The sequence below is a fragment of the Marmota monax genome, unplaced genomic scaffold, assembly GCF_021218885.2.
Source record: "Marmota monax isolate L192 unplaced genomic scaffold, Marmota_monax_Labrador192_F-V1.1 WCK01_AAM20220418_F8-fsc00076, whole genome shotgun sequence".
In the NCBI taxonomy this organism is placed as follows: domain Eukaryota; kingdom Metazoa; phylum Chordata; class Mammalia; order Rodentia; family Sciuridae; genus Marmota; species Marmota monax.
In genome coordinates this window covers 1,121,662-1,136,463 of record NW_026692843.1, presented here as the reverse complement: position 1 = coordinate 1,136,463, position 14,802 = coordinate 1,121,662, and the positions used below count along the sequence as shown (strand labels likewise).

General features: G+C 38.8%; 1 protein-coding gene across 3 annotated transcripts in view; it reads right to left on the bottom strand.

Moving 5' to 3' along the window:
* The window catches only part of Bub3 (BUB3 mitotic checkpoint protein), a 65,866-nt gene that overhangs the window by 41,820 nt on the left and 9,244 nt on the right, over positions 1 to 14,802 (bottom strand). The window contains exon 8 of one of the 3 annotated variants that reach the window (XM_046448842.2): positions 12,068 to 14,291. The exons of 1 other annotated variant lie outside the window; for it this stretch is intronic. In XM_046448842.2, the coding sequence (XP_046304798.1) occupies positions 14,276 to 14,291 (16 nt within the window). In that variant the 3' untranslated portion in view covers positions 12,068 to 14,275. Of the gene's footprint in view, positions 1 to 12,067; positions 14,292 to 14,802 lie in introns of those variants that run through there. One more of the 3 variants, XM_046448843.2, reaches the window with a different exon arrangement.

Below are 14,802 nucleotides of genomic sequence, written 5' to 3'. Positions count from 1 at the left end.
AAGCTGAGAAGAAGATGGGCTGGAGGGGCCAAGGTGGAGTGATCTGGGCAGGAAGGGGACATAATTTAAAACTTCCTGTAGGGAGGGACAAATCCCTGGGACAGGTTCCCTTAGCTGCAGGTTGGAGCAGGGGCAGGTTATCTTGATAAGGGTGAAGAAAGGGTTGTGAAGGAATTAGCATTTCAATTCCTCCATCCTCTGGATTGGCCCTTGCCTATCTGCCTTCTAATTCTGGTTCCATTACTTTGGGTAACTTTGGGACTTGCTCTAATGTGTGTGTTTGCTCATTCACATCCTCCTTAGGTCAGGGGAAGCAGGCTTATTTCTAAATGACACAATGGTTGACTCAAGGTTTGAAGTTGTTCGCCTCCGAGCAAGATAAATTGTTAGAGGAAGGAGGCACCCCAGTAAGACCAAGAACAGTTAAGGCATATGTTGATACAACACAAAAATGTAGCCCATGGCTTTTTAAAGACAAATTATTAAGTATATCAATGGGACCATCATGGTATCCTGTAGAAGGATTTTTCTTCAACAAGAAAGAGATGGCTAGTTCTGTTTGCTACACTTGTCTAAGATCTTGGTTTTTACAGACATCTGATTAATTTACAAAGCTAAAATGTTGAAACAGCAACTCTTTATTCCCGAACTCACACCAGCCGTCTACAATCACGTTCTGGGGGAATCCACGTTCTCTTCCCAAATCCACCTCCACTGGGCTTCTATCTCCAAAATATACTGTCTGAATCCCGTGAGAACTCAAGGGGAACTCGGGCAGCAGGATACGCCCTATTCCCAGCAGGAATAATCTTAAACCTTAAACCTGGAACCTAAACTGGGAACGCCCTAAACACGATTATCGTAAAACCAGGAACACCCTAATCTGCCTTGGTCCTTGAGCAAGGTCACGTACATTAAATGTCACTGCAACATGGGGTACGCTGGCAAGGAAATTGTCATACCTACTTGGCTAATGGCTCCCAGCACAAATTAATGTCTCTCATTCCTCCAGCCTCAAGTCACTTTGCTGACTTAAATGCCTGTCCCATCCCAGTAAACTTTAAGACAAAGATTACATGTGACCTGTCTTTGAATAATAATAGCAGTTGTGCAGTGATAATATACACACACTGTGCTAATCACTTTATGACTGTTATCTAATCTTTATAATACAACAAAATAGGCTTTGTCTGTATCAGCACTTAAAGACTGAGACTCAAAAGTAATAACCCCAAATCCCATACTTAGTGACTCATAGTAACTACATTCAAATTGGCAAGTCTACTATACAGTCCACCCTCCCAAACTTAATGCTATGTCCAAGGTTAGGCTCAGAAGACAGATGAATGGACAAATGAATAAATCTGTTGAAAAACAAAAGTGACCCACAAAAGGACCAGTTTCATGGCCAGTAAGCTTGGCACACCAAGGCATTTTTCTTGAGTGAGGGGTCAACAAATTGAATTTGCTGTATTATTGATCTCGATAAAACTTAGACCTCTAATAAAAAAAAACCCCACCACTGGCCCTAAAATCCTAAAGATTTTATTAAAGGGTGGAAGAAATAAACAACAGAAATAGACAGGTGGTCAGTATTGACTTGGAAGCTTCACAAATCTAAATGTGTCTGGATTAGAACAAAACTAGCTTTAGAAGTCAAAAAGGCCATCTTCACAGGAAAAAAAATACTTCATTATGTCCTAGAGACCAGAACCAGAAAGGTTTAGCACCTTCATCCACCTCTAAATAAGCACTTGCTTTTCATAATTTTGAAAGCAAAAGGCTCTGAAAGAATGGAAGTCCTTTTGAAAAAAGACTCAGGTTGACTCTTAATTCTCCTACTCTTGTGTCAGGGCTCAGATGGGAGTGATACCATGGTCACAGAGTAGGGCTTTATTTCAAGAATCCGAACTTATACAGCCATGGGGGAAGCAGGAAGGGAAGTGAAGGTCTGCAAGGAGAATCAGCAGTAATGGCCGACTACCAAAAGAACTGCAAAGGAGAGCTGGTGAGACACCTCTGTGTAGCCAACATCCTGTGGTCTGCACGAGCATCTGGTTGTGAGTGATGGGCTCCCATTGGGCATCAGGGTGGAGAAGAGAGTAAGGACATATGAGAATCCAGAAGGTACCTCTGCAACCATCACTGCACCTGACCGCAAAGAAATCCAAGAGTAAAAGCCACTACTTTTCTTTGGCCTTCCCAGTTCTCTCTTTGGAAACTCTAACCAGGAACCAGAGAGGGAAGAGGATGCTGGGAAACGTAGTTCATGGCTTACTCAAGTTGACCTAGTAGCTCACCACACTCTTTAATTAAATATAGAATACTCAAAAGTGATTATTCACATCTTTGGGGAGACTGCACATTTTAATCATAATTACCTGATAAATATTTCATGGTATATATCTTTGTCATATAATTAGAATAAAAAAATGTAATTTCAAAAAGATGCTAAATAATTCAAATGGCTGAGGATGTGATTAGAGCCATGACTGAAATGTGGTCAGAAGGTAACCCAAGGTCTTCAAACATGATCCCCCAAGCAACACGTCTGCTGAAAACCAGCCCAAATCTGTCATCACTGCTCAATTTTTTTTTTTATGAAGTCTTATTTCAGGGTTAAAAACAAAAAATTGCTTCAAGAACAAGCTCAAAGGGGGGCATATAGTTCAGTCATAGAGCACCGGCCAAGGTGGTTCTATCGCCGGCACAAACCCAGAATATTTCCCTGTCATCCTCTCTTTAAAAATTGGAAAATCTAGATATCATTCAAATAGCCATCTTATTACTAGGCATATTTAACATCCAGGGGTACCCCCAGATAGTCTTTTGAAATCCTATGTTCAGGTAACCAGAGCTGAGCCCAGAAGTGGGAATAAGAGCATCTCCTAAGCTACTGCCTGACAGAATCCCTGCACACTCCACATTTTAGGGTTTTAACATACAGGAAGGAAAACAGGCTGTGTCATAGCATTTTCAAGAGGCCCAGCTACTTCATGGCATACATATGCTAGATCAGACCCAGACCCTGGTTTACGGGCACGCAATGGGCTGATACACTCATAGCATCCACCACCACTGGAACCAGATGGCACAAAGGAGTCTCAAGCATGTTTCAAAACCTACCAGCTAATGGCCACATTTTCCTAAATCAACTTTGGCACAAATGCCTTCTATTGAAAGGGAAAAATAATACAAGGGGGACAAATGAATGTCAGTAGAGGGGGCAGAGAGAGAAGAGGGGAGGGGAGGGGAGGGGAGGGGAGGGGAGGGGAGGGGAGGGGAGGGGAGGGGGGATAGTAGAGGATAGGAAAGGCAGCAGAACACAACAGACACTAGTATGGCAATATGTAAATCAATGGATGTGTAACTGATGTGATTCTGCAATCTGTATATGGGGTAAAAATGGGAGCTCATAACCCACTTGAATCAAAGTGTGAAATATGATATATCAAGAACTATGTAATGTTTTGAACAGCCAACAATAAAAAATTTAAAATAAATAAATAAATAAATAAAAAAGAGACACTAAAAAAAATGCCTTCTATTATCTGGTTGTGGATTGAAGAGAAAAAAAGGAGGGAGAAAGAAAAGAACTGAGAGAAACAAAGAGGAAAAAAAAAAGACAAACCCCAAATTACAGATCTGTGAGCAGTGGCCAAGAGAATACCTTGAATAGCACGGCCATTGTCATTCAGCCTGGCCAGACTTCTTAATCTCTGAGGATCATAAGGTTCTCATGAAGGAAAGATATTTTTTTTCCAGCAAATAATCGACAGTGATGGATGATTCCATCAGAAGAATGGCCATAACTCCATAGTTTCTATGGGGCCCTCAGCATTCAGGAAAAGGTGAGGCCCTAAGAACCCTTTTAGATCTCTATTCTTTGGATGCCCAAGGACTTGACACAACCCGCCACCATTCAGTGGCTTTTAATGTAGGTCAGAGGAGGCTTATTTCAAACTAATTTCTTTAGTTTCTAATTCCCCATCTTTACATTTCTGAAGAGCTAACAAAAATAAGATTAATCCCTTTCTCACAAAAATAATGCCAATGCTACCCACAAATACTATAGGCTTACATTTGGCATAGCTGTCACCCCATCCTACACATCATCTTTTCTGTCTTGCTAGGTTCTTCTCGAGTTATCAAAAAAGCAGGACCTTTTACAACCATGTGTGCCCTTAATTACAAATCTACAATCAGATGCTTGCAGTAACAAGTATTAAGAAATAACTTTCCTGCCAGGCACAGTAGCACATACCTACCTGGTAATCCCCACGATTCAGGAGGCTGAGGAGGGAGGATATGTTCAAGATCAGCCTCAGTGACTTAGGAAGGCCCTCAAGATTTCAGTGAGACCTTGTCTCAAAATAAAAAATAATGAGGGGCTAGGATGTAGCCCAGTGGCAAAACAGCCCTGGGTTCAATCCCCAGTACCGAAAGAAAGACAAAGAAATAACTTTCCCTAATATTTTTTCTTCTCATTCACTCCATTGAGTTCTAGTTAGGGAGAAACCAATGTAAATTAACAAGCTGAAATTGTTCAGGAATATTGCCTGTCTAAAAGAAAAAGTAATCCTCTCCCCTAGGTTCTAATTATTTCAGGGATTATTCCCTAATTAGAAAACATTTTCTGAAATTTTGGTGGCCAAAGTAAAATTTTGCCTTGACTCAATTAAAATTTCAATTTTAAATTTTTGAGTTAGTCTGATTTCTTAATTCATTCAACAATGCTAATTTACTCTACATATGTCCATGGAGAGTTGTTCTAAATCACCAGATTGGAGGTTTTGGGTAAATCTGTTTTCAACCAAAAAGTATGTTTAGAAATATTAAATTTTCAGTCTCAGTAATAGAAGTAACTAGTCAAGCATGCTCAGGTAGAAGCCTTGTTCACTGTACAGACTCAAATATCACTTTAATAATGTGTTAATATCTGCAAAGAATTCACTATTTAGGAATTAAATATATCCTCTCTGATCTCACTTTTTCTCCCAATTTACCATAAATTTTGTTAGAGAAATCTCATTTATTTTACCCCTAACTTTGATAGTTTAGGTAAGTCAAAAGCAAAAGCTTGGGTAATGACTGGCAGCACAAGTAAAGAATGTTTTTTTTGCGCTGGGGTTGTGGCTCAGAGGTAGAGCGCTTGCCAAACACACATGAGGCACTGGGTTCAATCCTCAGCACTACATAAAAATAAAGATTACTGTGTCCACCTATAACTTAAAAAAAAAAAAAAAAAAAAAAGTGTTTTTTTCCTCCTGCCTCAGCCTCCTGAGCCAATGGGATTACAGGCATGCGCCACCATGCCCAGCCTCCAGCCCTTCTAATTTTAGAGAGAGTCTTACTAAGTTGCCAAAGCTGGCCTGGAACTTGTGTTCCTCCTGACTTAGCCTCCTAAGTGGCTGGGATTATAGGCATGTGCACTGCACTTGGCCAGTACAGGATGTTTTGAAGTGGTATGTTAGCCAAAGTAAAGGTGAAGAAGTCTAACACTTAATGGTACATTCTATCAGTATAAGTAAAATATAAAATAAGCAGACTGCCAAGGCACCAAGTACCAAGTTCTCAACACCAATGCCCATTCTAGACTTCTGCTGTAAACTGGAAGGTCAGCATTCACCTCATGAACAGCAACAAAGGGCAACATGTTGAGAGGCTAATTGTCCATATGCTTGTCTTCTTCCATGATAATCTCTATGCTAGAGTTACATATGGAAAGCCATTATTGTCCACAGCATCACCAGCAATCTTAATGAACTAACAATGAACCCAGCAAGAGAGCCACTTCTATATCTGAAGCTTGATGAAGTTGTATATTGCCATTCTTCCAAGAAAAGGTTTTTAAGTGGAGAACGCTAATAACTGAATGCCATGTTGAGCAGTGAAATAATCAAAGAGCTGGAGGGTCCCCCACCCCCCCGCAGGCAACTCAATAGTAATGCTAGATCTTAACAGCTGAGGAGATATGGATAATATAACACTGAAGACAAATTGTCTGGGCTCTTTAAGAATACATGGCTGGTGCTAAGAAAATCTTCAAGAGCCAAGTATTTTGAGAATTATAAAGTGATGTTATAACAAGGTCAGGAGTCTAGGTACATAGGTTTTAAATTACTGCAATAGCCTATAACAGAGTCCTATAAAAGGGGATGAAAGGTACTTCATTACAACATTGGAAAAGCAAACTTAGGTGCTTTGGAGACCAGTGGGTCTAATTTGTATGGCTTCTTCAGGTTTGTGTTAACTGCACATAGTTGGCTAATATGGTCAGAGGTGAAAGAATATTTCTTGGGAAATTAGTTAATGAAATAAGCCATGGGAAATGAACCTTCAATTACTTAATGACACCCTGCTACATTAAAGGTCAGTAACGCATTTCTTTTTCCATTTCTCTATTCAACTCGGGTAATCTGGAGAGTCATACCACCAGAAGTGTATTCAAGGAAAATAAAACAACAAAATAAAATCAATTGCTTTTCATTTAAAGTAAGTCTGAAGACCAGTTGCCAAATCCTGAGGTATATTAATAAGCAGGCTAACAAGTCATGTTGTCTGAATTATAGTCCTCTATAAATCAGTTTAGTTTTTACCTTCTCATTTTTTTCTCTCTCTCTCCCAATCAGGACACAAAACCCTTGCTAACTAAAAAACCAGTGCCCTACAACAACCCAGGACAAGTTCTGAGGGTATCCTTCAAAAATGAAAGCACTGTTACAACACACAACTGATCAAGGGGAAAGTGCCTTTGTACTCAAGGGTCCAATTGGTATTTGTAGCCACCAGAGCAGCAGCTTCCATTTCTCCCAGCGCTAGTTCCAAAGCAATGTTAGCCAGGTGCCATTTTGAAAGGAAACTGCTATAGCTAGTCCTAACGGCTTAAATCAGTACTTTCCCAAGTGAAAGATGGGCCACCCAGAGACATATCAAAGACCGAGGTGGAGAAGTCAAAGGAGAACCACCACGAAACTTCAGTTGTGTTTGCTCTCCAGATTGACAACAGAGATGTGATATTTTTTAATACCCAAACTACTGGATACTATTAACACACTAGTAGTCTCCTGGAGGAAAAAAACTTTTGGTTAGGTTATACGGTTTCCATCCTTAAAAGACAAAAATAAAAAGGGCTAGGAATTTAGGTCAGTGGTAGAGACAGCTGCCATTCCTTTCATCATGAAGGCTGATCTATTAAAAAGAGGTACGTAGCTTAGCCACTCCCCTGGACAACTTTGCTGCTGCTGAGTCATTTGTAGCTTTCTTCTTTCTACCCTTTCCTTCTATCACATTTTTTTAAATATTTTTTATTTTTATGTGGTGCTAAGGTTTGAACCTAGTGCCTCACATGTGCTAGGCAAGCACTCTACCACTGAGCCACAACTCCAGCCCCTCTATCACATCTCTTAACCATGTGTGATGTTGAAGGAGGATGGGCTCATTCCAGGATAGGAACTATCATTCATGCAAATTTTCAAAACTCCAAAATACATCTTGTATATGGATACTACAAAAGCTAAGTACAAATAAACAAAAATACTTAAGAAAAATTAAAAATGGGAATGGGGTGAGGAGGGGTACAATGACATTTCAAGTATGTGCAAAATTTCATTTTAAAAGATGAAAATGGCAAAATACTGTACATTTTAAAATCAAGATGGTATTTTATGGATCTGATCTTGAGTCTTCCTAAATGTTTAAAATATTTTTAAAAGCATTTGCTGGCATATTTAATAAGATTCAATAGTTTGAAAACTACATTAATTTATAAGAGAAAAAAAATCTGTCAGCTGACCAATTATATCTGATAGATTATTTTTCATTCCAAGAGCAGAGATTTGCTATTCATTGGCTGTGTCTGGGGCACCCTGATAAATATTTTTAAGTATTTGTTAAAATTCTATAAGCTAGGTATTACCTTAATTTTACAGATGAAGACATTATTATTTAAACTAATTTGGCTAGAGATGCAAGGAATATAGCGGTAAAGTCAGGATTCAAAGGCTCAACTCCAAGATTCACACTGCCATGTCACACTGCCTAAAAGATTCGATTCTGGAAGAGTGACAGGCTCTTTGAGGTTCAGGAGGCTAAAAGATTTGACAAGATGCTATGCTTCTAATTCTCTGAAGTACTAGCCAAATTAATCAGGTGGTACCTACCTGTAATGGCAGTTACTTGGGAGGCCAAGGCAGAAGGACACAAGTTTAAGGTCAGCCTGAGCAACTTAGTGAAAGCTGATCTCAAAGTAAAAAATAAAAAGGGTTGGGGTGTAGATCAGTGGCAGAGCATCCTGGGCTCAATCTCTAGTACCACAAGGGGGGTGGTACCGGGATGTGGGGAGAACTAGCCAGATAATTGAATAGCTCTCTACCCAAATTGTTTTCTGGTGTACTGGTTGTCACACTGCCTGAGTAAACCGGTTAGGTGATCTTAGATTTAAAAGCAAAAACCAGGGCTGGGTTGTGGTTCAGAGATACAGCATTCGCCTAGCAAGCATGAAGCACTGGGTTGGATCCTCCGCACCATATAAAAACAAAATAAAGATATTATGTCCACCTATAACTAAAAAATAAATATATTTTTTAAAAAGTACAAAAACAAACTGTTTTTGGGGGGTGGTGCTGGGGTCAGACCCAGGGCTTTACACATGCCACCAAGCATTCTACAACTGAGCCACATTTCTGGCTGAACAATCACCAAACTTAGCTGACTCCTTTGGTAACAGGGTAATAGTTTTAAGGACCAGTTAGCCAAGTTCTTTAAAAACAAAATGTGGCCACACAATGGTATCATAGCATCAGCCCCATACTGATCTATCAAGCATACTCAATGAGAGGAGGAACCTTATCTATTTTCACTGGTGTCCCAACACCTAGCAGTGACTGGCACACAGCAGGCACTAAAGGTTTGTTCAAAAGACTCAAGTATTAATTAGTTGACCATTAAAAATAAGAAAAATTTGAATTTTCATAATATATTAAGTGCATCAAGCAGCATAGGTATATAAGCCAAAAATCATATGAAGCACTAACTGGCCCCCATTGTTGCACAGGAGCATTTCAGCCATAGGTAAATATGTAAATACCAGCAGCCCTTTACCCTAGAACAGCAAAAAGAGCAAAAGCCTGTGTGAGAAGCAGCTAATTGTAGATCTGTCATCAGCCATTTGGAGCAGCTTGAGGCTGTCCATGTGACACCAAGGATGCAAATCTGAAGTTGCTGTTTCCTGTCCACATGGGGGAATTCCCATGGTCATGGTCAGAGATTTCTTGCATCCAGACTTCTGATGCGCCAGGGGGTAACCAGGTACCTAGGATAGCTCCCCAAAGCAAAATGTCATACAAGCCATGTTGCCTATACCATAAGTCATAACATCTCAAAATCTTCAAATTCACCCACCCAGGCATTTTTCATATTTGGTTAACAATTTTATGGAGAAATAGCCCAGAAAATCCTTAGGAATAGAGAGAAATCAAAATGCTAAAAGTAGACATCTCCTATTAGATGAATAAGTTCTGGAGATCTAATATACAAGGTGACAATAGTTAATAATTAAGTACTGTATACTTGAAATTTAATTCACCACACCCACAAAGAATGGTTAACTGTGTGAAGTGACAGATCCATTCAATATACGCACACCAAAACATCACACCATAAAACATACATCCATAAAAAGCACATATGTAAATATGTGTATTTTTACCCAATTATAACCCAATGAAGCTAAAAAATCTTATCCTCACCATGCGCAGTGGCACACACCTGTAATCCCAGCAGTTTGGGAGGCTGAGGCAGGACGATTACCAGAGGAAAGCCAGCATCAGCAAGAGAGACACTAAACAACTCAGTGAGACCGACTCTAAATGAAATGCAAAATAGGACTGGGGATCTGGCTCAGTTGAGTGCCCCCGAGTTCAATCCCCAGTAAGCCCCTGCCCTGCCAAGAAAAACAAAAAAAGCTTATCCTCCATCGTAGGATTATACCATAATTTCTGCATCTGTGTTATCTCAATTTTTTTAAGTTAATTCTATTACTTTATGCACTTAATAGGCTCAGGTCACATCTAGGGTACCAAATTATCTACATTCCAAAACTACATTTCAAGTTTTTATTTGTTTGTTTTGTGGTGCTGGGATTAAACCCAGGGCCCTGTGCATGCTAGGCAAGCACTCTACCAACTGAACGACATCCCCAGTCCCTTTAAGTTTAAAAATAAATAAATAAATAAATAAATAAATCACTTCAACAATATTAAAGTATTCCAACATTCACGTGCCAGAGTAGACAAAAAGATGTAGTCCCTGCTCCTAAGCACCGAACAGTACAAGCAAGTACCTCCAAAGGTACAGAAGTAGAAGGCACTTCATTTCATGTACGTTTTGAGGTAGGGCATACATATTTGTGAGCTGCAACAAGGATGGAGGACTACACGGAAAAAAGGACCTTGAACAGGACCTTGCATGATTCAAATTAAAATTTGAAAGATGGGGTGGGATAGTGGCTCAGCTGTGGAGCACTCGCCTAGCACGTGAAAGGTCCTGGGTTCGATCCTCAGCATGACATAAAAATAAAATACTGTATCCAACAACAACTAAAAAATAAATATTAAAAAAAAAAAAAAAAACTTGAAAGAGCAATCCAGGAACAAAAACTGTGATTTGGGAATCAACACAAGCCCCTGAATTACAATGAAGCAACTAGTCAGACTCTCAGCATTTTCAGAACCCCAGTGCTTTCTAGGAGTGGTGAAATATAAAATGATTGGAGGGTACAGTGCAACAGGAGCAAGAAGTAGACTTGACAAAGAAGGAATGTGGGGGATGACGAATAAAACAAATTTAGAAAGACTTCTTTACTGCTGGATTTCTCCAAGCTCTCAGTAGCCTAATGCATGCTGAATCCCCATCTAGAGAGGGGAACTAGCTTTACCTAACCAAAGAATCTTATTTTCACCAAAAATAAAAAAGCCACTAAGCATGGTGGTGCATGCCTGTAATCACAGTGACTCAGGAGGCTGGGGCAGGAGGATCTTAAGTTAAAGGTCAGCCTCAGCAACTTAACAAGACCCTAGCTCAAAATAAAAATAAGGAGTACTGGGATAGCTCAGTAGTTAAGTGTCCCTGGGTTCAATCTCTGGTACCAAAAGAATGGAGAAAAACAAACAAAAAAAAGCCTTAGGAAACATTAGAGTTAAACAGATAACAAAGGTATAATACTGAGGAGCTTGAATGTCAAAGCTAAAACGGACAATGTGACCTCAGTTCTTATAACAAAGCCTGGGTTTCCCATAGAACAAAGAATCACTAGCTAATACATCTTTAAATCTGTACACAGTGGACTCAGAACCATTTCTTCTACTTAGAATTCCCAATAAAGGTTAGTCTCCCAACTTTCTGAGAACATTCAACAAAGGTTTTGGAAGGAACTAGCCTTCTTATGTAGATACTGAAGAGCCACAATGAAAATAAGAAGCACTAGAGGATTCCAAGTATGGCATGATACAAAAGTTTTTTAAAATCTTGGAAGGTACTGAGCAATTTCTGCAAATTACAGGTGGCAATGTGTTCTGTTATAAAAATCAGTTCAGAGCACCATAACCAGCATTTAAATGAAAGGAAAAAGAAAAATAAACATACACCAGGTACATCACATGAAGGAAGGGCAAGTAATGTTCATGAACCTTTTGTCTTCACATATGTTCCAGACTGTAGTTCAAAATTTCTTTCTCACTTGGATCACAGCTAAATATTTGCTCTTGAAGACAGAGGACTTGGGGCAGAGACTAAAGACTTCAGCATTCAACAAGAAGGACACAGAACAGAAGCAGTAGGAAGAAAGATAAACCTGAGACACTTAACATGTATATAAGAAACTGATATTAAAAAGCCAAGTTAACCACAACTGGGTAATTGGGGGGAAAGGTGGCTATAATCATGAACAGGCAATTATGAAAAGGAGCTGGTTAAGTAGTATGCAGGGGAAACAGGGAGGCACATTGGATTTTAAGAGATAAGAGGACACTCAAATGGAACCACCAAAAAAAAAACTCTCCTACACAACTTCAGAAACAGGTCCACACATGGCTTTAATTTGGTCACCTTTAACAACACTATATTAATTCTCTTTCAGTTATACAATGTTTTAAATTTATGCTGTCCTCAACCAAGTGGTTATGACTTTTAAAAGCACATAATCACACTAAAGAACCAATACCATCAGTTAGTCTCTGGCTATTACATTATTTACCATCCCAAGGGCTTCACTTTGATTTAGCATTTGATGGATAAGTCCAGAAGGGCCTGTCATTTGGCTCTCTGCATGTGGACGATGATTTCATCAGCACAGGGATGTATGAGCTGCATGAGCTCCACAGCACTGGCACCACTAAGAAAACACCATGCCAGGAGGCGACCAGAGGCTGCCGTAGTGAGGGCCCATCCTGAGAGAGGCCAGGGGATGGCTCAGGGCCCTGCGGAGCCTCCAAAGGGGCACCAGGGAAATGGCTGAACTCCAACACATCACTTTATCCAGGACTGAAGCCCCAATATACATCAGAATAGACATAATTAAATGAGGCAGAGTGGACTTAAAGGTAAAATGTCATCCTCAACATGCCCTTGATGAAGAGTTTTGCTTTACAGAAGCCTTTTTATGTAGTAAATTACATTCATTACCAATATTTAAAAACATCCAACATTTAAGTGTTCCAAATCTGATTTATTATACAGCAGGGAAATAACAGGTTTAGATTATACTACAAAAAAACTGGAACTGCTCATAAACAGCAACTGGGCTTACTTGGGGGAAGATGGGAGGAATTCTTCACAGTACTGCGTAAGGACGCAGACTCCTCATCCTAAACAATCTATTAAAAAATAAACAGGCAAATTTCTTGTAAGACAAAAAACAAATCTACATACTAAATAACATGTCCACAATGACTATAACACATCCCTTAGGGGATAAGCATGTATTTGTAGGAAGCAAACAAAGCTTTCCATAGAGAAACCATTTTCACGAGATGATTAGGTGGACCTGCAATGAAGAAAATACATTTCAAAAGATGCGTTCACAATGAACTCATTTTTCACTGAAATATTTAAAAAATAAGACCCTTCTCTATATCTAAGAATTAAAAAAAAATACATCATGGATAAAATAAAATTTCAGTAACAGTCTAAGTCCTAATCAGAGATATACATTTGCAAATAATATAAATTAAAAATAAAAAGCGTGACTGTATAATACTATTTGGAACTACTCAGAATAGGCCAAGCTGAGTTCGTGTTCTGATTTAAGGAATTACTTTGAAATGAGTCTCATTCGCACTATAATTTTTTTCATTTTAACCTTAATCACCAGTGGCTGGACAACTAAAATGGACATAAGAACTATATAAATGTCAGAGAAATATGTAAACCTCATTAATGTTTCCAAAAATTCATTTAGAGATAGAAACAGGTCCAAATAGATGCCTGTCTAAATGTACTGCAATTACGTTACAATTATTTTTCCAAATACACAGATATGCTCTGTCTTTTCTCAGCTCATTACTGACTCAAACAATTTGCCCTTCTGGGATCAATTGTTTGCTAATAAATAATTGTTTACAGTCACAAAATGATGTTAGGAGGTTTTCTTATTAGTTTTCCTTCTGCACCCTAATAAGATTGAAAACTAGCTGATTCCCAAGAGTCTAACCTTAACCTCGCTTTGTTTAACAGCCCAGGAAATGATGAACCATCTGCTTCAGAAAATAATGGACAGCCAAGAGGAAATATTGTTTAATTGTAGATTAACCTCCTCATGAGGCAGTCTGAAGCAGCTTTAGAATTAGCAGCTACAACCAGAAAAAGAAATAGCTCAAGAGCATTTTCCCCTACCATTTAAGGTCCAGAAAGAATGCAAAGGGATTTTTATTAACTCTATTTATTTACAAACATTTATTTCCACAGCGGAAACAAAAATCATCAAGGTCAAAACTAATTCTTAAAAGTGCAGTCACTGCCCTCCAATTTTGTTTGCCCAAATACCTTTAATGCAGCAAACCATCAAACCATCTCATGCATTTAGGAAATTGTTCATTTAAAAAAAAAAAAAAAAAAAAAAAAATTAAAAAAGAAAACCTCTTTTCCATTATTTTCAGGTTCTTATAATATTAAAATTAATATTTTCCCTGGTTTCTTTGTTAATAGTAATAAATCCACCATTGGGGAGTACGAATTGTTTTATTATCATCAACATGGCACTTAAGTAAATGAAATCTTGTCAAGTACATGGTGACCTACAAGTTCAAAAGAAAAAAAGAAGAGCATGAGATCAAAATGGCCGGCCAGGACAAGAGATACAAAAGTGACAGATCAAATGTAAACACAGCCCTTTATCCAACAGGCTTCACATGCTAAGACTTTTCTAAAGTCAAATATGCTAATACTGAATATTCAACATTCTGCTCCTTCTCAGGGGCTCAACTGATTTAGCAAGGGTACCATACCCATGTTAATTGAGAAAAGCATAAGAATCCTGAAAACATTCAGTTATTCCACAAATATTTACTGAGGACTTCCTTCAAGGGCCTGAACACAGGGACACAAAATCATACAAAGACTCTATGGGTATTTTATAGTACCATAAGCATGGTAGAGGCTACTAAAGTAAAAAGCTTTGCCTTACTGATATGGAAAAATGCAAATGATTCCTCTCAGTCAACAATTACAACCAAGAGCCAAAGACATCTATGAAAATTTCAAAACTAAGGAAATTTGCTATTCTAGGCAAGGGCATCTTATTCTGGG